Source organism: Ptychodera flava, chromosome 21, assembly GCF_041260155.1.
Source record: "Ptychodera flava strain L36383 chromosome 21, AS_Pfla_20210202, whole genome shotgun sequence".
NCBI lineage: Eukaryota > Metazoa > Hemichordata > Enteropneusta > Ptychoderidae > Ptychodera > Ptychodera flava.
In genome coordinates, this window is record NC_091948.1 from 28151032 (window position 1) to 28177065 (window position 26034).

The following is a 26034-nucleotide window of genomic DNA, read 5'->3' on the forward strand; positions in this document are numbered from 1 at the left end:
ATATTAACCATTGGTTACAGTTCTAATTTGTTCTGCTGTGTACTAACGTTTCTATTGTAAAATGGAACAATAACAGTATAAGACGAAAACGTTTTTTTGGAAGACAAAAATGCTTACTAATACCTCCTTGATATATTCCCACAAACCGTCATGTACGCACGTTTTATCAACATGACGTAGCATAAATTGTAATTAACAATTGTAATTAATGCTTGGATCACGATAAAATTCTATGAAACAGACAAACTATAGATACAGGTGCCTAGACTTGCCAGTCTATATGTTAATCCTGTCATGGTTATATTGAACAGATTTCGGCAAACTTTGTTTTTATTTAATATATAACATGTATGGAGTAAACACGTTCAGATAAATCTGATCGCATACGACATGTTATCGCATATCTTGGCGACCTGTGCTGTAAGCCCAGCCAAAGCAAAATATTTGGAACGTAGTGAAGGATAAAATGGTTATAAACTAAATTCTTTAAATTTTATTTAGACATTTAAAAACAACAAACAACTCGTGGATTTGTCTAACAGGTGATTTACTTTGATATATTACTCAGGTATGCTACCTTCGTGATCTCATGTTGCCTCATTAAATGGGTAATTTGTAAGTTGATGTAGATTTTTTACCAGGGACTTTGCATATAGAATGTTTCAAAAGACCAAGACTCAAAACTTTGAACTCACAGCTGTACATTTATGAACGCCATCACTTCAAGCTCATTATGTGTAAATTGAATCCGAACGAAACACAGCGGTTTTTCTTGGAGTTGTGTTTTATAACTTGTAAACCTTTTTATTTTGACCAAAGTATTTTTCTTTTTGTTTTATCCCAACAAAACATGGATCAAGCTGTAAAATGTCGTAATTTTGAAACGGGTCGACCCGGCATCGAAGCTGCAGTCAGGGGTGGCTTTAAGGTCGACCGAGGAATTTTGTTTATTACAAGTAAATGAAACGCACATACTTGTAGCTAATGACATTTCATCTGGGTGACCTATGTCCATTATTGGTGTACTTTTGTGTTTGATGTCACTGCCTATAGTCTACCCTCCCGGCCCTCTCGAAATCTTTTTACATTAATATCTTGCCTTATTGAAAATTGCCACCACCCAAACTATGTTCTCTTCAAGAAAGTGAAAAGAGTTTGTTTCCAAGGCGTTAGATACATAACATCAGACTGTACTTGCAGCTATGAAATCACTGATTCGATGATCAACGTTTAAAATGAGTTTCTGACATGGGATCAAACGTTTGTTAAACACATTTAGCCGGGATACCGGTAATATCTTCGTGGCGTCTTTGCACAGCACGCGCCTGGCGACGTTTCCGTTTACTTACGTCGGACCTCGGACTGCATAGATACCAAAGGTCAACCGATAGGTGGCGGGCAGCCTCTTGAAATTTCTGGGCCACTGGCAGTGGAAAATTTACATCCTAAATTGCTAAAGGTGAAGACAAACATTTGAATGGATCGTAACCCCAATACCGCGCACTATTTGCGTCAGGCTCTACAAGTCACCACTCAAAGCAACCTGAAGGAATCGAATTCCTCGACATTTCACTGCCGCTGTTGGCTTCAGATCAGTAAACAACGAAGCTTTAGTGTACCTACGTGACCTCTGGAAAGGACACCGCTGAGGCGAAGCGGCGGTGTGGAGGCATACAGTGGACGTAATAACTTCCCCGGTTACGCGAATTCAGATTCATTATCAAATTTAGATCCCATTTCATGATAGCTGATTGGTTAAAAGTTATGTGATCACGTGACGTTAGGTGCACCGCGAAAGTCATGGCGGAGTGTGGTAAGCAGAGCAATTTGGCTCGCCATATAAAGTTTCTTTATGTGGGATACGTCTTCCTTCTTCTCATAAGCCTTTTTGGATTTTACACTACCTATAGACATGTCCAACATATGAAAGAGAACATCTTGAGTAGTTGCGCTCGTAATGATGTTGATAATAACGTATTCACGCTATCAAAGCTACCGAAAACTGGAGATGTCGTCGGCCAGGAAGATCCACGCGGAACCAAGTCGGAGTCGGCAAACATTGCAAACTCCGACGAGAAACTCGACGACAGAGATAAACGCGCTGCCGATTGGAGCAACCCAGGAGATTGGTACTGGGTGTCTACCTTTTCAAGAGTTCCAGTAAGTACACAGTGTTTGCTCAAGAGTCAAGGAGTTTGTAAAATTTAAAATGTATGACATATCACATTGTCGGAACCTTGTCTTGTCAAGCAAGCAGTGCAAATGTGTAGCTGTGTGGCCCTGTGGGTGTGCACATATGGGATGGGTCCATATCTGTGATGATGTGTTCAGATGGGTGTTCTGTCTTTACGTGCTGATTTGGACTTCGACGACTTTACGTGCAGCCAGAACCGTCAGAAAACCACCACAGCCTTGGACACACAGCTATTTGTACATGCACAAGTTGTCGTGCTGTTTTGATCGTACGCGTTCTTGGTTTTCGTGGTTCAAAACGAGGTCATGTTTGCAAACCTTGTTTTCATAGGCAATTTTGATTCAAATTTCTCCCGTAAAACTAAGCCAAAAGTTTTACCTTATCGAGTTTGCGGCGATTGCATTGCGACACTATTGATATATTGGCATTCGTACCCCACCAGTGCAACTGTACTGTTAAACCATAGATTGTAAACTTGGCTAAACTTGGCCATTTCAAACTTCAAAGTCTTCTGCTACCGGTATTTACCTAAACCTTTTATTCGGAATCTCGTCATTTTTGAAAGTTATGCAGCGAATCAGAACACTTGCAACTGAAACAATTCCCTTGATAAATTAACACGGTATGGATTAAGCATTCTGGATTTGATACGACAATACAGGTAGAAGCGAAACTACCGTATGATACAGCACAATCACATTGACTAGCCAGTGTTTTCATGTGAAGTTTACGGAACAGATCAACTGAACAGACAATTGCCACAACCCACAGTTCTACAGCTACTCGACTCACCATGGCAGTAATATACACACACATTGAAAACATCCCATATTCATAAGTGTGCTATCAACATACTATAACAGAAAATTCAATTTTCATTGTGTGTTATCTTTATTTTCCAAAGCAATTAAATTATCCCATCTAATCTACAAATCATATACATGGCATTTAATATCATGTTAAACATTATACACATGCATAGCTATAAACATAAGCCCTGTGAGGCATTTTTGAAATAATCTCTACTCTCCAAACATAATCTCTACTCTCCAAACAATCCACTGACCCAGTTATCTACCAAGACTCAATTCTATGACTACACTCACCCTGTCTTCAGTTCAGTATTTCCAATTGTCACAGATTGTATAGATTATTTTTGTCAGGCGTCCAGTGGGCTGTTTTATCTCTACTATTGTCGGCCTTTGACTACATCAGGTCAAACATGTACAGGCGCCACACATACTTTTTATCATCTTAATTGTTTGCACACAAAGTCTCTTGCAGTTCAAAGATTCCCAATGTGTAAAGGAAATTTGTTTAACCCTGTTGAGAGTACAGCTTCCCATTTACAAATTAAATGGTGAAATGAACTTCACCCTAAATAAGTACACAAAGCAAAAGGAAGGTAGAGCCACGAGAATGACACTGGTCTTTCCAGAGTCAACAATAAAAGACATCAATGGAAAACTGGTTTAAAGTGTCATTGCTTTTGAAAGGAAACCTTTAACGATTGGCGTACAGCACTAGTAGAATGAAAAACCTGCAGTGTCACTCTGTATCATGCAGGCAGGGGGTGGAGAGTAATTGATGTAACAAACTAGCTTGACAGCCAGGAAGTCAGTGTGACCCAAGTTAAGTGTGGTGTGCAGACAAACGCACCCAACAAGAAATTTGCGAAAAGGCCTCCTTCACATTCCTACCTCTGTGACAGTTGTACTTTAATCCCGCTGGGTGAAAAGTTTTGAAAATTCTGTTCAATCTTTGTCCCAGAAATTCAGTGAAAGCATGTCAATTTGTTCAGAATTGGCCAATTAGGAGGTCAGAAACTCACCAGAGATGTGATCTTTAAATTAGTGACAAAATTAGCCGTGTTGTATTCAAAGGCAGCAGTGTGAAATTTATGGCGGCAAAACTGTTTACTGTCTGGAAACGTAATCTAAGGGAGCTCAGGGAGGTATTAAATGTGGTACACAATATACTGTGCCAGTAATCGAACATTACTTCCTTTGGCGAAAGTTTAAAATTGAAAAACTCATCATGCGACAGAAAAACTTGAATACTGTTGTAAGAAAATATCACCAGCTTTTATTGTTTGGTAATTTTTATTGAGGTTTTCGTGACCGTGAGAGAAGGTGTTGATAGTAACTAGCAGGGGAGGAATATGCTTATGGTAGTATTTGCAGCTGCAGTGCATAAGATTTCATCGTCAGACCACATGCAATGTATTGTTGAAAGAAATTTCAAGACTGTTGTCTGTTCACATGTGGATATAACAAAAGATAGTATGGATCATTCATAGTGAATTCACATCGAGAAAAGTGCAATTAATTTTTCCCGATAATTACTCTGACAATGATTTTGATTAAGATTCATTGCCAAGCACCAATTAACCCTGGCAAAATAAATATTGTTGTTGTAATTTGAAGTCATTTAAATGAAATAGAAAAATTAATTTTCAGTTGCCCTTAATGATATATCTACGAGGTACTTATTCAGCAAAGTGTCATAAGCCGGGATTATTGCATCAGCTTACCATTTTCCATGTGTACAGTACAACACTTTGTTGCAAGGACTTTGCTTGGAGTGCTTTGATAACCAGCTTAACCAGCTGTTGACAAGTATTTGATGCGTCAGCATTTGCTTTGGATTTTGAAATTGTGTGGAATGGAACTATTTTTCTACAGATTTAGTCAAATCATTGTCATCTAGTAGATTCTACAATGCTGAGATTATAATGGCATGCAGAAAAATGTCATAATCAGTTACAACCATTTATCTCATAGCTAATCCAGGTGACATAAGTAGGATATAGGCTAAAGTTTGGAACAGTGTGTTGATATCAAGTCAACAAACTGTATAATAAAAAATCTTGTAAAGCTGAAAAAGTTGTGGTCAACAGCTCCGTGTGAAGTAGTTGTTTATGGTAATTCCACAACATGTCCTTATTTTGATTAAATTCCCATTTCTAAAATAATGGTTTCTGAAAGTGATCTAAATTTGAGCGCTGTAATTTTCTCCCGCCAAAATTTTAGTGCAACATTAACCAATTTTTATGAATTTTTGTGTAATTTTTTGATAATTTTGGACCAAATCGACATCGCATTTCATTTGCTACAGTTTTTTCTCAAAATTTTGGCAAAAATCTGAGAAAAATTGACTGGGGTATACATTTTATAAAGGGGACAAAAATAGACTGGCGCTCAAAGGTAATTAGACACAGCAAGTTCCAAATGCTAAAGAGTCAGTTTGATAAAAATAATTAGTCTCTAAATCATGTAAAAATGATATCTTTTGAGGACCTTAAACATAATAAAAATTCAACTGAAGAAGCTATCCATCCCTGTATATTGATTTGCGACGATAAACAATATGTCATATAATTATATTACAATTGAAATCTGTGACGACATTCACAGGTCAATAAATTACAAAATGACAATAAGTTACAAAATGTCTAGACAACAACAATGTTAACCACAAGAGTTTGACTTTTAATGAGATCTGGACGGTTGGAATTCTGTTTATTACTGGCAACGTTTCCAAAACACATCATGTTAACTTATAAATAGTTCCACCGTTGGATACTGGTTACAAACTTGAGAATTAACAATTAACAGAATGGCTCCAGTGTAGACATGATAGTGATAACAAGTAGGGTCATGACCTGGATACAGGCAAGGTCAGCTGATAGGATTTAGGGCAGACTGACTACAGGTACTTTGAGCACGTTTCCATGGCTGAACGTCACATTTACTTCATCTGTGAGGAATTAGAATTTGTAGTTTAACATTTCTTGCCATTGTAACAACAACAAATAGAAAACTGTACCTCTATTTCAACTCTGTCTTAGAGATGGTCTTGTCATGTAGTGAAATAAATAAGAAAGTAAGCGTTTGCTGTGGATGTACATTATGAATGACTCTGCATTCTCCTGTTTTCAAATGAAAATATTTTGTGATTTATAGAGTGGAGTTGAGTGACTGTACATTAGTTGTAATCATTTTGAAATTTTGAAAAATCACAGCAATATGCCTCACTCTTTTAGTTTGATTCACGACTCACACGTGGTTTTACTTCACACAAGCAATCTGAGTTTACATTTGCCACTACATATGGCAGCAGTTATCTGGAGTACTAAATACTATTATACCAATAGAGGCAGCTTATGCTATTTAAGATAGTGACTGCTCACTGGATGACATGAAACAAACTTGAAGAATGTGAAATTTTTGCTGAAATGATACTTTGAATCTACCTGGTGCATGTAAATTTATAGTATCATGTATTTCAACAGCACTCACCTCCACTACAAAAATGGCTTCAACCATTCACAGCAACATTCTACTGTCTCTGAGAATATTTCATTATCTCCACATAGCTTTCCAGTTATACAGTCTGGAAATAATGTTCTTGTCACTTTTTTCCAGACGTAGGATATCTGTTATATATTGACCACGCTTCAGTTTACAGAGCTATGTACAGCATTTAATGAGACTGTCATATCATCAAAAAGATGTCATTGAAGGGTGTAATAAAACAGTTCTTTCGTTAAAACTATGTTCTAATGAACACCACAGTGCGATTGCTGTAATTTGATTTTACTTTAGTATAGTTTATTAAAGCTATTTTCTTATAATGTTGTAAATGTAGATGAACGTTCCCACCACAGTGACCCTGGATCAACACCCCGAGTTGTTATAATAAAGTTGTTTGTAACAAGTGTATATAGTCTTCACCAATTACGATTCACCTGTTTTACACCTGTATCCTTCATTTAAAGCTTGAAAAAAAATGTAGACATCGGCGTCATTGATAAATGCCTTACCTGTACAAAAGAGAGTTATTTGATAACCATAACAAAACACACGCCTTTTTTACAGTCTGTCAGTTTTGAAATGAACAGTAGAGTCCATTCATTACATTCCAAGAATAAAATGGGGCAAGTTTCAAATTAGCATTCCAGACTGAGTAGGGTCGGTGTTGCTTTGCCATGCAGAAATGCACCTTTCAAAAACAATAAATTAACCATGTCATGTGCAATAAGTCATAACTGGATGGATTTGGTACATTGGAATGCAATGAAGCATCAAAAATCTTCTAGACATGTCTTAAGTCTGGTTTGAATAAAATGTATGTATGCCTTAAATTCTTTGAGCAATCTTTGGTCCCATTGGCACATTGCTCAAGATGTGATCATGACATATAATCACGTTTTACCAAACTGAACACATCAACAATGACAGATGTTGCGTACATTATAAGCATATTTCAGCAGGTGATTATAAATGAGTAATGAATTAACAGATTTGCTAGAAATCATTCATTTAATGTGTTTTTAATACCAAAGTAAAGAAAACATGCATAATTTATGGCTAAAGAAGTGTGTCAATTTTTTCACCGTACATGAGTGCATGTCTTTATTTGTCCAGGTTTGTATCAGGAGGGTATGGTAGGATTTTTAGGATTAACCAATCAGTTATCACAGTCTCATGAATAATTCATCATTTGTGTTTTTGCTCAGTATGGACGACAGCTCCTTCATTCAGCTTGGAACCTGAGTATTAAACATAAACCAAAACTTGACATTAAAACATGATGTCTTGATGGAAGCTTGCTGTGAAGCAAGTGAGATATACAACCATATTGCATGATGCAAATATACAGCACTGTAATAGTCTACCACATTAAACTTACAATGTTATTGCCAGTATGTCTTGATATAAGTAAATTAATACCATAACTGATAATTTTCCCAGAGCATTTTCGAATGCAATTCTTGTAGTTTTCCTCTCACTTGAACAGTCAAAATCTCTGTCTTGTACACAGTTTGTTTTGCTCGTAAAAATACCGAGACATAGAGAAGGACTAGTCATTCAATATTCCAGAGACGAAATGACCGGATAAGTTAATCAAAGATTGCAAGTAGGAGATAATCAAATAATAGTACCAGGGAAATATTTTTCAAAGATGAACATGCTTTCTAAAATTTTCTGTAAAGATTTGTGAAAAAAGTATCTTTAACGATGGTATAAGCAACATGGGTTAACTAACATATAGAAGAGCTGACCAACATGCATTGCATTGAGATAACAGGTGCAGAAAATGGAACATTATGAGATGAGATGAAAACCTCACAGTTAATGGGATCAGTATCTTAAAAACCAATCATTCATATGTAAGCATGCACCAAACAATACTTTCTCAATTCTCTACCTTGTGATAAGAGAGCAGTCATTTTGTTTCGACAGATTTGAGGGTTAGTAAGAAACGAAAGAGCTACTTTACAACTGGTCATTTTGCAAAAAGAAAAGAAAACCGGACAATTGCAACAGTGGAGGTCTATTCTCTGCTGAACACTATCCACAAAGACTGTAAGCAAGCGTATATAATGTTTAAGATTGAATTCAGAACATGCGGTGACCCAAGAATGAGAAACTTTTCAACAAGATCACCTTTAAGCCGAGCTATCTTAGAAACAACGAATGAAAAGTATAAAATCTGAATGTATAGTCATAGCAAAGTTTACTCAAATGAACAATGCAGGCTACTTGTCTTACCTAACAAAATATCAGATTGCTTCAATTCAAACAGTGTAAATACACAAACAGACATTTGTGTGAGTGAAATTCTAACAAGCTAGGAGCTAGAGAGTGGACTCTAATGTTCTACTGCTCTGGTATGTGCCATCAAAATTTAAACCACAGTCTTCAGTGTATTTACATCTATCCCGATGAATGGGGTGAATTCTAGACGACTTATTGAAAATTGACTGAAATAAAGTGATAAACGTCTGCTGGAGAGTAATTTTTTTCAGTTCATACCTGAGTATATCTCACATTTAAGGATGTTTTTTCGCTTCAAGCCCCATAAAAAAAAATCAAAAATAGGTCACTAATCTTTTCAGCTTCCAAAATGCAAGATCTTTTGAAAACATGAGTATACTGACAGTGACACAAAGAAAGGTCATGGGAGGTCAATTTTATTTGCAGGTCTTGAAGTGAAGCAAACACTACAAAGAATGGCAGATTCCACATAACAGAATACAATACTTTGGGAAACATTTCTAATATACCAAACTGGGTCTGTGAGAAAATACTGTACAAGAGGCATCAGCTAAAACATTTTACTATCTATGCTCAGATTTCTGAGGTATATCTGCAGGTGCAGGATGTAGTCTTGAAGCATATCATGAACACACACTTTCCCATCAGGGCACAGATGTCAGAGATATAATGTAGACCATATACAGTCTTGCAACATAACATGAATTCACACACACCTTCACGTACATCAGGGTTCATGCATGCTTTGATTTCTGTACAACTAACAAGTAAACCAAACTTGTATTTCAAACATTTTCTTCCACCTGAAGGGTTGACACCAATTTGCATATGATGGAATGTCAGCTATGCTGCCTAACTGTCAGTTAGATTGTCAATAAATTGTTGGAGTCTGGAAACATTACCGATAGACAATCAGTGTGTACTAAAACTTGGGATCAAAAGACATTCAAGATCTTAAGTGAAGAATTCTTTGCTAAGAGCTGAATTATAAACTTTTTATGAAAAGTATATTTATATTTGATAGAAAGATGATAAAAAGAATGTCAAATCTTGTAGCAATATTTGTATGGAATCTAAGGTGTTCAGAGAAATGAAAGCCTTGGCCTCATAGCAAGGTATTTCAAATTAATTGAGACTCATAATTTATAATTTCAGCAAAAAAATTTTTCGATATAAAATCAAGGAGTACTGAAATAGATATTTTACCCATTCACAAGATGAACAGATGAAATTGTTTCCTTAGTCTAAAATCTTTCTGTGGCACAAATATACTTCCCCTATTCTTTAATTTAAAGTAAAAGGTTTGTTAGGAAGCCCTACATATTTATGAAACTTGAAATGTGAAATTTGTAGTTCTTATAACAATATTTCTGAACCAAAACTGTATCCATAAGGTGGTGATTACGGTAACCAGAGTTCGCGTTTACGCAAAAATTGTGCGTATTTACGCATTGAAATTGACTCTCTACGCATTTTTTTCATCGTTATGCGTTTTCTATACGCAAAGGATAACACCGAAAGCACTCCCCACGACTGAGCTTAGGCGACAACCAGACGAAATCTGTTGCAACACATTTCTGTCAATCACTCATTTTGTGTGGAAAGTTTCGGATTCTCTGGGCGTTGTCTGAAAAATCGGCATCGTAGTCCACACGTTATCACGTTAGGCACGTTATCATGTCAGCTGTGCCTATGAATTACGTTGCTCATTTTCAGGCGAGCGATAGTTTCTGAAAGTGAGTGATTGACAGAAATGTTGCGACAAATTATATAAATGCCAACCGTGCACAATCATCGCGTCTCGCTGTTCCCGAATTTGATCAAGCACACATGCAGCATGGCGTCTAAGCAGACAAATCTGTTCTTTCAACTTTGCTCTACGAGTCCTTGAAAAAAATGATTCATCGGTAGAGCTCGTCGGAATCCCGATAAATTTTGAACACTGCAGAAGTGTCTGGATGGTAACTGGTCGTTCAGGCACCAAGTCGTTTCGGCCTCTCAATTTCCGGCCCCAAGTCACTTCGGCACCGCAACCCAAGACGTTTCGGCATCTGTATTTCGATTTTTTTCAGACTATTTAGCAATTGACTGATCTGTCATATTGGTAAGCGTGACCTTTGCGCTCTGACCAGTACTTTATGTGCATTTTGTGTGAATTTTGCCGTGCTGTTTCGTCACCGCTTTCAAACTTTTGCCGCGTCGGCGGCTATTGATATCGATAAACTTGTGTCACAGATTAGAAAATGATATGAAGTTTTTTCTTAAGGTCTCTTCCCATGTTCTCACAAAGATTAAAGCATGTACGTGAATGTTAGTTGACACTATACTTTTTAGTACTTTGATTTGTAACATTACGCTCCAGCACTAGTTCCCACGGGTAGCCTTCAGCGGTGCCGAAACGTCTTGGGTTGCGGTGCTGAAACGACTTGGGGCCTGATATTGGAAGGCCGAAACGTCTTGGGCCGAAACGACTTGGTGCCGAAACGTCCAGAAACCGTCTGGATAAGCTGCCATAACTCTAACTTTGGGTTGCCCGATGTGTTGTGACGGTTGCATGTATACCCTTCGCTGTTACGTTTCAACATTGTTCAAGTTGTTCGTTAAACTGTTTTCATTAAAATAATGTTACATCGTACAATCCGAATATGTAGTGTAGGTTTATTCAACGGCACATTGTATTTTGCAGTCGGTTTTTTCATCAATCGAGTGCGGAAGTGAAATTACGCACTCAAATCCAGCCATTACGCAATTTTAGCAGACTTATGCGTATGCCGTACGCGAGGAGAAAAAGTCACCGCGAACACTGGGTAACAATAGAAGTCAGTTACATGACGGTGAAATTTTTAATTGTTTGTGTTCATGCAAGAAAACTCATTCATGATGGAATCTTGGTCTCACTTGGTGACTTTTATGTTTCCCTTGGTGATAAATAAATGTCAATAGCTGGTGATTTTATCGGTCTCCTTTGCTATTTCAGAATATATCTGAAAAGCCCAAAAGATAGTATACATGGAGTGTCAAACACAAACATTCAGTGAATGGTTGATTCAAGAGCTGACACGATTCTGTAAATAAAAGTTTTGATGAACACTGGTCGTTGGTTCGCTTCAATGAATGAATGTTGACATTTGAGATCTGCTCACCAGCTATACAAAATGTTTCCCTGATAAATGGTCACATAACTGAAGTTCTGCATGTTTAACCAAGCGTACTAGTTGTGGATGGTACAGTATATTCTCAGTTAGACTTCCAGCGCAAACTTTCACCTGTGATGCTTCCTTCTGTTTTTTCATATCAGCAGACAATGTGCCCTTTTAATTTTTGCTACAACAGTTACTTTTCTCACTTTCCAAGTTTCCATGTTTAGATGTACATTACACATGTATGAGTTCTTTCTTCAGACTTTGGTGAATATTTAACATTTGAAATTTCTATCTGTAAATTATCACAAATTTAATAAAGTGTAACAAACGACTGACGATGATCAAAGATTATATCCATAATTTTACTAGTATTTAGATAGTGAATTTCATGTGTATTAACAATTTTAACTGTGATGTCAGGTTATTCCCAAGTTCATTCACAATAAGTATCTCAAGCATATCTTGTCTTGTAGCTAATCAAGGTCACATTTCCTGAATCTATCAAAAGTTAGAATGGCAGCCAACTTTCTGTTAGTAAATCATTCATTTGTTGTAAAACTAAGTTTTATGGGGTTGCCAAAAAAGTTGGATTGTATAAACACCTTAATTTGAACATGCATATTTGCATATAGTTTCTGCACAATGAAAAAGTCATTGATGGAATACAAAATGTACACCTTAATTTGAAACTGACAAGAGTTGGTTGGCCAATCACAGCTTTGATGAATCCATACACTGACAAGAGTTGATGGCCAATCACAGCTTTGATGAACCCATAATTGAAACTGACAAGAGTTGGTTGGCCAATCACAGCTTTGATGAATCCATAATTGAAAATGAAAGGTGTTGGTTAGCCAATCACAGCTTTGATGAATCAATACACTGACAAGAGTTGATGGCCAATCACATGCAGCTTTGATGAATCCATAATTGAAACTGACAAGAGTTGGTTGGCCAATCACAGCTTTGATGAATCCATAATTGAAACTGACAAGAGTTGGTTGGCCAATCACAGCTTTGATGAATCAATACACTGACAAGAGTTGATGGCCAATCACAGCTTTGATGAATCCATAATTGAAACTGACAAGAGTTGGTTGGCCAATCACAGCTCTGATGAATCCATAAATGAAACCAACAAAAGTTGGTTGACCAATCCCATCTTTGATAAAAATCCCAACACTGACAAGAGTTGGTTGGCCAATCACAGCTTTGATGAATCCATAATTGAAACTGACAAGAGTTGGTTGGCCAATCACAGTTTTGATGAATCAATACACTGACAAGAGTTGATGGCCAATCACAGCTTTGATGAATCCATAATTGAAACTGACAAGAGTTGGTTGGCCAATCACAGCTTTGATGAATCCATAATTGAAACCAACAAAAGTTGGTTGGCCAATCCCATCTTTGATAAAAATCCAAACACTGACAGGAGTTGGTTGGCCAATCACAGCTTTGATGAATCCATAATTGAAATTGACAAGAGTTGGTTGGCCAATCACAGCTCTGATGAATCCATAATTTAAACTGACAAAAGTGGTTGGCCAATCACATCTTTGATGAATCCATAATTTAAACTGACAAGAGTTGGTTGGCCAATCACAGCTTTGATGAACCCACAATTGAAACTGACAAGAGTTGGTTGGCCAATCACAGCTCTGATGAATCCATAATTGAAACTGACAAGAGTTGGTTGGCCAATCACAGCTTTGATGAATCCATGATTAAACTGACAAGAGTTGGTTGGCCAATCACAGCTCTGATGAATCCATAATTGAAACTGACAAGAGTTGGTTGGCCAATCACAGCTTTGATGAATCCATAATTAAAACTGACAAGAGTTGGTTGGCCAATCACAGCTCTGATGAATCCATAATTGAAACTGACAAGAGTTGGTTGGCCAATCACAGCTCTGATGAATCCATAATTGAAATTGACAAGAGTTGGTTGGCCAATCACAGCTTTGATGAATCCATAATTGAAACTGATAAGAGTTGGTTGGCCAATCACAGCTCTGATGAATCCATAATTGAAACTGACAAGAATTGGTTGGCCAATCACAGCTTTGATGAATCCATACACTGACAAGAGTTGGTTGGCCAATCACAGCTTTGATGAATCCATAATTGAAATTGACAAGAGTTGGTTGGCCAATCACAGCTTTGATGAATCAATACACAGACAAGAGTTGGTTGGCCAATCACAGCTCTGATGACTCCATAATTGAAACTTACATGAAGTGGTACGCCAATCACAGCTTAGTCCATACACTGACAAGAGCTAGAGTTGATTGGCCAATCACAGCTTTGATAAACCCATAATTGAAACTGACAAGAGTTGGTTGGCCAATCACAGCTCTGATGAATCCATAATTGAAACTGACAAGAGTTGGTTGGCCAATCACAAATTTGATAAACCCATAATTGAAACTTACAAGAAGTTTTGGCCATTACGACAACTTCGATAAACCCATAATCGAATCTGACAAGAGTTGGTTAGCCAATCACAGCTTTGACAAACCCATTAAATTGAAACTGAAAAGAGTTGGTTGGCCAATCAGAGCTTTGATGAATCAATCCTACAGGTGGTTGTTGAGTTTGATTATTTAAATCATAAATCTAAACAAAATAAACAGTCACAAAGTTTACAATATGAGAGTTCAATTCCTTTATATTTATCTGCATTTCTTGATAAACCCTTTTAAGTGGACTTATTGACTGACAGCAGAGATATAAGTTTTTGTAACCAGAGAGTACTAGCCAAGTGCATTTATGAATCCCTATCAAAAGTATCTTTTTTTGCACGGTTTCTACATTTAAAAACTGAACTGTAGAAATTTGTATCCTAGGTCCTGGGAAAATCATGGTTGGTAAAGTGAAAACACTGGGCTATTTATATATAGAGGCAGCTTGCAACTGTATCTGTGATTTAAAAAACAGATGTTAGGTATGTTTTCAGTGTTTGCTGTACCAGGCACCATGATGGTGGCTTTCTTTCCATTGTGAGTTGTCATTGCACTTCAATTGAAATGACATCTGTATTGTGTATAAGAACCAAGTTCACAGTATGTTTTGACAAGATGCACTGTACCATCAATAAATTTTCATGAATAATTCACACATTCCAGCCACTGACACCGGATGGTTCAATAGTGATCCTGCAACATGTACGGTCAAAGAAAAGCCTCAGCTTGCTAAATATTTTTATTGCCCCAAAAGCATACCTAGTGAATTCCTCCCAGACAACAGACACAGAAATCGCTTCCAAGATAAACAGGTTTAACATTTTAGGATGTGATCACATATTTGACCAATAATGACAGGAATTTGTCACTGACACCCATGCCGTGCTATCACACTTCTGTGGTTGACCTACTTCGTGACCTGTTTGCATTCCATCAGAAAATATTGACAGCTTAAAACCAAATTTAGTGACTATCACCGTCTAATCTTTAAAGACCTACCAATCACCTTTGTGTCAGTAGCTGAAGATTTGACATCTAAAGGAACTCAGCGCACCATCCCTAAGGGGAATAGACTCTCCGCAGAGGCATAAAATGAGTTGCCTAAGTGCTTGGAACAATTGCCAAACAGGGCCTTTGACTAGACCATTGTATACATCCATGGCAGGGTGGTGACCTTTTTCAGCTACAGACTTATTGAAACCATTATAGATGTCAATGTTCTGGGTTGTCGCTACGGTCAGTTTATTAGAAAGAGAACATTCTCTATGTACTCAACACAATATATTCATTGATAGGACATTGAAAAGAAATTCTCTGTGAAATAGATTTTAAAAAGTATGCAATGAATGCCAATCTAAGTGTTGAGAGACGTTTTGGTCTGAGTGTACAGAAATTACACTAGCTACACAGTTGCTGGATATAGAATATGTGAAAAACCAGCAAAATGTAGGAGAACAGAATCCTGGTGACTTGACTCCGCAGCCTTCTAACTTAAAACATTTTTATTAACATTTGTCATTGCACAAAAAGTTTAGCATTGATTAAAAAAAACTATAAATTACGAAAATGCCAATGTACCATAGCAACTTAACCAGTCACCCTCTTAGATTTGCAGTAGGGCCAAGCTTTGACATTATTAGTTATTGTTTTGTTATATATATATATATATATATATATATATATATATATATATATATATATATATATATTATATATATATATATATTATATATATATATGTGTGTGTGTGTGTGTGTGTCAATATATATATATATATATATATATATAATATATATTATATATATACGATTGCCTGACGATTGCCAAGTGCATGAAACAGTCTGTAGAGTAATCACGACAATTCCACATCTAGCAATATATATATAGAGAGAGAGAGAGAGAGAGAGAGAGAGAGAGAGAGAGAGAGAGAGAGAGAAATGAGAGACACATGCACACACACCCCAAACCCCGGATACCTTCTTCAGACATTGTATGAATTTGGAAGAAACAATTGTAAATTCAGTGGAGGGGTTAGCTGATGGAGTTACAGTGACATAATTCCACAGTGACTTTACATGCAGTAGCTTTGTAAAGGCATATGGTGGTAGACTTCAGTGGCATCTGTGAAGAATTCAAGTGGCTGTAAGATCACAACCTCTATCGACAAGCTGATAACCCGCTGTGCTAATTTTAACATGGGTGATTTACTTTCTGAGGTGACAGAATGCCACCTTTTTTCAAAGTCCTTCCGACAAGTAAATTACCTTCGGTTATCATACCAGCTGCAGCATACTAATGTTAGGCAGTATATCACATCTTTTGCCCACATTACATTCTTAGCTGAGAAAACAAACTTATGCCTTTTTGCTTTCAGATGTACTGTTACCTTTTCTACCATAAGCATAGTGATACAGTTGGTAAATTATATTATTAAAGTCATAGAAGATGTACAAATTTTTTTAAAATTTTAAAATTTAAAAAAATTGGTTTATTTTCGACAAGAGTTATTGCACTTGCGGTTGAGTTTCTGATACAGTGACCTGACTTATATGCATTATGGATATCAAAGAGTGAAAAGCATTTCATAAAGTATTTTGTAATGTTTTGTATGGTACCATAGAATCGTGATTGATATGCTTAATGCTTGCAGTCAGTAGACAACGTAAGAAAATGTACAGCAATAACCATGAAGTTCAAAGTCACATGGGCTTTTGTCATTTGAGAATTGTTTTCTGTTTTGTTTTTTTGACAGATGCAAGCAGTCATTGAAATTTGCAATGTAACAAAAACCATGTGTAAGGATGACTCAAGAGGTGGTCTCTCTGCAGAGAAATGTGAGTGTGAACTCTGTTGTGAAAATAAGTAAAACTTATTATTCTCTGTATTATTCTAGCACGAGTATTTTTTGTTTGTGTTTCAGTATATAAAACACTGTCAAGTAATCTTGTCAAATGCTTAAAGGTAGATGACATCCTTGGGACAGATATTCAGTTGCAGTCTCACATTTTAACACTTCATTTTTGATCTACCACTTGTAAGGGCTTATTTTATTGCTCTTTCTGTAAAAAAATTTTCTCAATCTCAGTTTTTCAACAATTGAATTTTTTTGTACCCATAGAGTTCACACAGGAATGGCAGCCACATTGATTAAATTTAGGTACCGGTAATTTGTTTCTCTAGTACCACACTTTGCACTGTGACCCCTGATATTTATTCTTGATTTTGTGAAAGAATGGTTGAAAGTTTTATTCAGGAAAGTATAGGCAAGGACAAGTGTTTCACTTTGGAGGCACATACTACTCTACCTCATTAAATTCATTTTTGAATCACTTAATAAAAGTGAAATTTTAAGTTGAAAATGTTATTTAGAAATCTGACTTAAGGTTCCAAAAGTATTTTGAGTTTGTCTTAGGAACAGTTGTGTAACATCTCCAAGAATCAGTTTTGTTTTTCCAACAGCTGTGGACTTTTCTTCTTAGTAATTTAATTCAAAAGATGAATGTTTAATGTACCACATTGAGAAAGAATGTGCTTCCAAAATTTTCCCCTTTTTGATAAAGAAAAGATCGTTTCATGTATTTTTTTTCACTTTCCGAGATGCTAGTCAGATGCTTCTGATTATACAGTATACGACATCAGCGTCAGGAACAATAATCATAGTGCTTTAAACTTGATGGCGCAATCTTCAGCATTAATTCTACAGACTATGGATTGTGGTATAACTTTCCACTCTGCTTCATTGGCAGCATGCAAACATTTATGCAAAGCTCATATTGTATTGACTTCAGGGTCATGTGGGATAAAGAAAGCCCCATAAAAATGTTGAATGGAATGAAAACTGTGAATGAATTTGTAGTCAAGTACAAAAACTGTAATGTTGGCCATAGTGTAGGTCAAGTTAAAAAGACTGGTAGTTTAATTTCTGCCATGGAAGCATTTTTGTTTTTATTGATCCCACATTCCAGAATTGGTTTCTTTCATTGACACAGCTGCACTTTAATAGCAGTGACACTTGGCCAATATAAAACACTTTATGGGACACTGATCAGAGATATAATGCCGACAAAACACCTACGCTCTAGCTGTTACAGAGAGGGGTCTGACCTAAATTCATTTCTGAGCACAAAAGTTGCTGTAGTATAAATATAATATATATATATATATATTATATATATATATATATATATATATATATATATATATATATATATATATATATATATATATATTATATATATATATATATATATATATATATATATATATATATATATATATATATATATATACATACACCGGGGTATATATGTGAGATTACAGAAAATTTAGCATTATGTCAGACTCAGAGCAAGAGTTAAAATGAGGAAACCCTCATGCTTGCCTATCTGAATCACAGACCCTCCATTTAGCAAGGGTCTTCAATAGATTGTAGAATGATTTTGGCAATAAAGATCATATAATGTTTGGGAAGGGGTTGAGTGGGACCAGCATAAAAGTAAAGGATCAAATTACACTTTGCAAATATCAGTTTTTATTTTTGAAATCACCTCAACAACTTCAAACATCAAAACAGAGTTGGTGGGTCACTTGCTCATTAAATCGAAAAAGATTCAAAATTTGCATATAATAATTTTTTCCTCAGCAGTGGTGTCTGAACCAATAGTTAGCCCACCTGGTCTCCCCGGATTGCCTGGTTTGCCGGGCCCAGCTGGTGAAAGAGGACTGAATGGATCTGATGGTGCTCCAGGACCAAAGGGAGACAATGGAGATACTGGTACCATGGGAATGCCAGGATTAAAAGGTGATGTTGGCGACCCAGGACCTCCCGGATCAGAAGGTGGGAATATATCATTATCATCAGTTATTTCACAGAATTATATTCATGACAGCATTATTAGATGTGTATTAGACTGAAAGGCTGCAGTTAATGGAATATTAATTATTAATATCAGAGTTAACTTTAGGTGGTATTATTTTACCTATGAGGTGTCTTTAAAGATCCAAGGCCAATATCTGTGATATTTTGTGGATCAAACTGATGACATTACAAACTGATTATTCCCATCATGTGTAGCTGAAGTGTGATTGCTTGAAGTGTTCCACCTTGAGAGATAATTTGCATGTGTGCATATGATTTGGTGTTGTAAATACTTCCATCACTCCAGATGACTTTGTACTTTTATCTTTGTCTTTACAGACTGTTTTCAACAAATAATAGTTTCTCCAATTTTGAATGTCGATAGCATTGACAATGTTCTAATATTATTTTGGTCATCAATTGACCCAGGTTTCAATTTAATATTTCTCTCACGTACTCCAAATTGTGTTCAAAGTTATCAGCTATATAAGATGGATGGGAAAACATCTGTGCTCAGCAATTTTAGTGTAATTGGGACAATAACACTTTGAATTTTTTACACTTTATTTTCAAAAAAATTGACATGACAGCTATCCTGCATGCAATATTTGCATATACACGGTACAGTTATTGTTTGTCCTTGTTCTGTCTGTCAGCATGTAAATCAAGAGACTTTTCCCAATCATTCTAATGAAAGATACTGTCACAAATTGTCCTCAAGGTACGGCTGGCTAAATCAGTACTTTGATAGATCCAAACCTAAAGACAGATAAAAGAGCCAATCAGATCCTTTCTTAGGTTTCACTTTCTTTCATTACCTTGTAATATGATTGCAGATTGGTCATCCATTGAATGCTGCAGTTTACACTGATATATTTTACAATCCATCAGTTTAGTTAGGGATGAAGTTAAAGTATCAGTAAGGTTGGTAGATATCACGATGGCTTCAGACCTGAACCTAAGTTGTAAACCACAAATCCCTTTCCATACAGAATGATCTTCCTTATGAAATATCATATCTTCTTATTCATTATTGATATAATCTAACAATATCATTTGTTGCTTACTTGTATAAAAACGTAATTCATTTTTGTAGCAATCGTTTTGTCTAAAAAATATTTCATTTTGTGAAGGTTAAGAATATATAAATACATGGATTTACATCAATACACAATAATGTAATAAAAATTGAGAGATTGCTTTTATAGATTATAAATAAAGCTAGACATACTTATGAAACAGAAATTCTTATAGTTGCAGAAAAATAAATTGATTTTGATGGGTTTAAACGTAATACAGATATAAGTTCATTTTCTTTGAGTATTCTGGAAGTTGAATTTTTTTGTGCACATTTTCACTTTGTCCACAGCCTGTATTCCTGTAAACCTCTACAATTTAACATCCTTAGGCTGTAAGAGCTTCTTTGTCAGGTAACACTATGGAAGATGAAAGAATCATGAACTGCATGCAGCAGGTGTTTTTGTATTGGACAATTGAAATTTGTTGTGATCCGTGGAATTTCAGGGGACAATCTTGACAAATTTACCAACACTTTGTATCTGTAGGAGGAAAGAAGGGAGAAAAGGGTGATGTGGGTATGAAAGGGGAACCAGGTGGGAAAGTCAAGGAAAAGAAAGGAAAAAGAGGTTCACCAGGTACCAGGAATGAATTTTACATTTTGGAAAGATTGTGCTACCATATTCACCTACTTATCATCATTCCTTGTTGTTTAATAATTCATCAATTAACTGTGTTTATATATTAAATTTTGATATTTCAGATATGGCTTCCACAAAATAAAATACATTAATAACTATTGATAATTGAAGTATTGTCTTTGCAGCATGGCAAGCAATGAACCCCAGGAAATGCAATAAACCCAGTTTGAGGGCGCCCTAACTACTGATTAACTTACATCATTACCCATACACTTGCATCATGGGAATGGCAATGCTGCATGCTCTACATTGCTCAGGGCTGTGATTTTTGCTGATGTCAGTTTATATTTCCCTTCATGGTTTTCATCTCCAGAGTTGGGTCATCAACTTTTGTCATCCATAATTAATGCATGGCAGTCAACAACCATTTAATATTCAGTATTCATATTTTTACAACTTTGACTTTGTATTACGTAGACTTCTTATCAAATAATCCTCCTGACACTAATTTTTCATCACAGAAATTTTTAGCACAGAACAGTACATTATATACTTTTGGCATTCATTTATTTCCTCCAAATTTTCAAGTTGCATATTTACACACGTCAATGTTCCATGAAGGCAGCTAAATAAGCTGTTGTTCAAAATGACATGAAAGAGACAGAGCCTAGTGGCTTTTGACTCCAATTGTCACCAAGCCATAACTTTCAAGGGACATGTAGTTTTCTAGAAATAGACAGTTCTCTATTAGTCTTTCAGTTTTCTGAATATAATTTGATTTGACAGGTCCCATGGGACCACCTGGTTTGAATGGAACAGAGGGACTGCCTGGTGCACCTGGGTTACCAGGTGTGAATGGAACAGATGGATTACCAGGTGTGCCAGGGTTGCCAGGTGAATCATGCAAATGTAATGGACAAGGTATGTGTACCCTAAAATGATAACACCGGCAATGTTCCAAGTATGTGCATGTGGAAATAAAAGAGCCATATATTACGTTATGATTGCAGCATTTATCATAGTAACCAAGTAATGGTTGGCTTGACAAAATTAATGGATTAGCTCATATTGGCTAATGAAAAATTGGTTTCTGATGTAATTTCTTTAGTGGCGACAGTTGTTTTTCCCATTTGGCATTGTTTCAATTGCATTGTATCTCTGTATCTGAACATTGTCTTTCAATAAAGTATTAGCTAGGTTAAGTATCAAGACAGTTTTCAGTCTTGAAAATCAAAAACACAAAACATAATCTGTATTACTGTTGTACAGTAATGCATATATATATATATATATATATATATATATATATATATATATATATATATATATATATATATATATATATATATATATATATATATATATATATATATATCATGCACTTATACCACGGTACATATATATATATATATATATATATATATATATATATATATATATATATATATATATATATATATATATATATATATATATATATATATATATCATGCACTTATACCACAGTACATATATATATATATATATATATATATATATATATATATATATATATATATATATATATATATATATATATATATATATATATTATATATATATATATATATATATATATATATATATATATATATATATATATATATATATATATAATATATATATATATATATATATATGTACCGTGGTATAAGTGCATGGGTACCAGATCTGTACAGTGATTTTTCAAAGTATGACAAAAAGAATTTGCTTGGTTTAGTTTGAAAATATTAAACATAGTTCAAGGCCACTAGTGTTTTGTAATATTCAGTTAAAATTACTGGTACTTCCTACATGTATTTCAATGACTGTGCAAAACCAAGGTATTTTTTAATGAATAAGAAGAAATCACAGAAATTGGTAATTACTTTGAGGGGTAAGTGTATTTTGTTATACAAAGCAAGGCCTTGAGTAACAGAAAAACTTTGAATAACTTTGATATTGCTGTTATATTACTACAATGTGACTTTTGGAAACACAAGGACTGGTATAAAGTTACTATCCTGCAAAGCGACGCTGAGAAAATTTAGACAAATTGCTGGAGATCATGAAGGGAGTCGGCTTGGTGTGTTCCATACACACACCGAAACTGCTATATACCAGTATGAAAGTGTATTTGGAAAATTAGTACAAAAATATTCTTGATGAAGCATTCTCCATGGGAGAAATTTTCATCGACCTTTTATAATTTTGATTATGATAGGTATATTTAATTCTTGATGTGAGTATAATTACGGTTGTTGTTGCAGTTGTAAATTGCAATGAACATGTAAAGCTGATATTGATATTTTGTTACATGTAACTTTAGATGGAAATGAAGTCAAACTAATTGCCGGACCACCAGGTCCTCCTGGCGAGAAAGGAGAAATGGGTGAGGTTGGACCTGTGGGAATTCCGGGAGAAATGGGATCCGCTGGCCTACCAGGCCCTCAGGGTCCTCCTGGACAAAAAGGTGAAATAGGGCAACCAGGTGTTGAGGGAGAGACTGGTAAGGATGGAACACCAGGAGAGCCTGGAAAAGATGGTGTGGCTGGAGAAGTCGGAATACCTGGAAAAGATGGTCAACCAGGAGTTAAAGGAGAACCAGGTGAACCAGGCGCAGGTATAGTGGCAGGTATGAACTTTCAACTTTTTAATTTTTTGCAGTTTTCAACTCTTTACAGCCGGCAATTTGCATTGTCCTGGAAGCTTGTAGCTGGCAATGGGCCATCGCTCAGAAAGTTATTCTTGATTCTTAGATTGTTATTATTCACAGCAACTTAAGGAGTTTGAAACTTTAGCTTTTGTCTACCTGATTTAATATAGCTGTTTGGAAATCATGCAATAAAAACAATAAGTTTCAGCCAATCAGTTGACTATAAAAGCCTCTAAAACAATGCATATATTAGCAGGCTTGAAGCTTATTGGTCAGTTGAAATATCATTGACATACATGAATCATTTCAAAATAGCTTATCAGCAGCAAAATAGACTTAATAGCATAAATTTCTTACATTACTGTTAATAATTGTGATCTACCAATTGGTTATAACTTTCTTCTGAGCTGTACATTGGCTGCTTTTAACAAGGTTAACGTGTGACCTGGCAGTTTTATGATTACTTAATTCATATTGCAATAGCAATGCACAATTTCTGGTAGCAATAGTTAAATTTTGGAATTGCGATGTTTATATTTACAGCATAAAACCTTCATTTTGCTTAAACAGTGAATTTCCTCCATGATTTTTGGCTCCCATTTGCTATACATACATTGTACTGTATTATGGGGAGCCATAGGGATTTATATGGCGTAATTGTATGTTTTGTGTTTTGGGATGTCAGTCTACTAAAATACTGTATCTTGAATTCAAAACATCTTTTACCATAAAAGTTGCTATGAATGAGAAAGAATTAAAGGCAATTTAGTAGTTTCTTGCTCATGCCAAATATAAGCAATAGCGCTTTCTAAACTGTGAAAATTTTTTTCCTGCAGAACTGCTGATCAAATATAATTAGGTATTTGTCAGAAAGGACCCAAGCCATGTGCCATAGGTCTGCTCAAATTAACAGAGACTTTGCATATTCAAATTGATGTTTGTTCAAATGATGATGAAGTTTGTACATCCAATTTCTAAAGCGATTTTTTCATTTTGCTCTGAGATATTTTCTCCTGTCAGCATATTTTAGTTTTAGGGGATTTGTAGACAAAAATCTGCTAAGAAATGGATAAATCAATGACGAAAATTTCAAATGACATCTTCATATGTAAAAGACTTCTCTTATACCCAAAAGTACAGGTTGTATATCTTTGAAAAATTTACAGTGTAGGTTCCTATATATGACTTGCCTTATTTTGTATGAAATTATAGTGGTTTATTTGTATGTATGAGGGGATTATATTCCATTTTTAGATCAAGATATCTTTTTCTCTGGAAGGACTTTAGTTGATAGCTCTCCAATTTGGTTTACCCAGTTCTAATGGCAGCACAAATGTGTCATTGATCCTTTTTTTCAAAGATTTGATTCTTAATGTAATTACAATTCATCTTGTTGTCTAATAGAGTTAAGTGGTGATGGTGATGATGAAGATATAGAAATGGTTGGACTTCCTGGTCCTCCAGGTCCACCTGGACCCCCCGGACCCCCAGGTCCTCATGGCCCCCCTGGACAAGCAGTGACGATGCCAACAGGTGGTCCTCTAGTTCAGCCTGGTCCTCCTGGGCCTCCAGGACCCCAGGGGCCTCCTGGGAAAGATGGAATGAAAGGTGAAAAGGGTGACGTGGGAAAAGCTGGACTGGATGCACCGCCGGCAGAAAAGGGGGAAAAAGGAGAACCAGGACAAAATGGAACTCAAGGCATACCAGGAATTGGAATCAAAGGGGATAAGGGAGATGCTGGTGAGAGAGGGGAACAAGGTGACGACGGACTTCCCGGAGAAGCTGGAATTGCAGGAATGCCTGGTCAGGATGGAGAACCAGGAACTGATGGAGAACCAGGAGAACCAGGAGAAAAGGGTGAACCAGGTGAAGCTGGAAGCATTGGTATGCCCGGATTGAAAGGAGATACAGGAGAGAAAGGTGAACCAGGTGATGCTGGAATAGCCGGTAAGGATGGTGAACCTGGATTACCTGGTCCACAAGGTAGTCAAGGAGAACAAGGTACGGCAGGTGAACCTGGAGAGAAAGGTGAAAAGGGAGATAAGGGGGATATGGGTGAACAAGGGTTAGAGGGACCACAGGGACCACAGGGAGATAAAGGTGAACGGGGCAAGACAGGAAAAGATGGAAAACCTGGAGCAGACGGAGAGACAGGTGAACCAGGGCTTCAAGGTACAGAAGGTGAACCTGGACCAAAAGGGGAACCAGGGAAAGATGGAATGACAGGGCCAAGGGGTTTAAAAGGTGATGCAGGAGATGTTGGTGAGCCTGGAATTCCCGGTGACAAGGGAGAACAAGGAGAAAAGGGCCAAAAGGGAGCATCAGGTAGGATTTGACAAGTTGTACATATATTGCCAGTATTATTGAAGCGTACATAATAATCAACATTGATTTTGAATTCACAACACATTTTGGTCAAGGATACCTTTGGTACGTCAGCCTCAAATTCTAACGTGACACCATCAATGCCACATTGA

At 36.1% G+C, this 26034-nt stretch overlaps 1 protein-coding gene across 4 annotated transcripts in view; it reads left to right on the forward strand.

Moving 5' to 3' along the window:
• The first annotated feature begins 1382 nt into the window (after nucleotides 1-1382).
• LOC139121913 (collagen alpha-1(II) chain-like) overlaps nucleotides 1383-26034 on the forward strand; it is a 31651-nt gene continuing 6999 nt past the window's right edge. Inside the window, exons 1-7 of one of the 4 annotated variants that reach the window (XM_070687226.1) lie at nucleotides 1674-2160; nucleotides 17120-17201; nucleotides 19010-19204; nucleotides 20791-20880; nucleotides 21670-21804; nucleotides 23231-23536; nucleotides 24962-25882. In XM_070687226.1, the coding sequence (XP_070543327.1) occupies nucleotides 1801-2160; nucleotides 17120-17201; nucleotides 19010-19204; nucleotides 20791-20880; nucleotides 21670-21804; nucleotides 23231-23536; nucleotides 24962-25882 (2089 nt within the window). In that variant the 5' untranslated portion in view covers nucleotides 1674-1800. Of the gene's footprint in view, nucleotides 2161-17119; nucleotides 17202-19009; nucleotides 19205-20790; nucleotides 20881-21669; nucleotides 21805-23230; nucleotides 23537-24961; nucleotides 25883-26034 lie in introns of all 4 variants that reach the window. The other 3 variants (XM_070687227.1, XM_070687229.1, XM_070687228.1) reach the window with 3 other exon arrangements.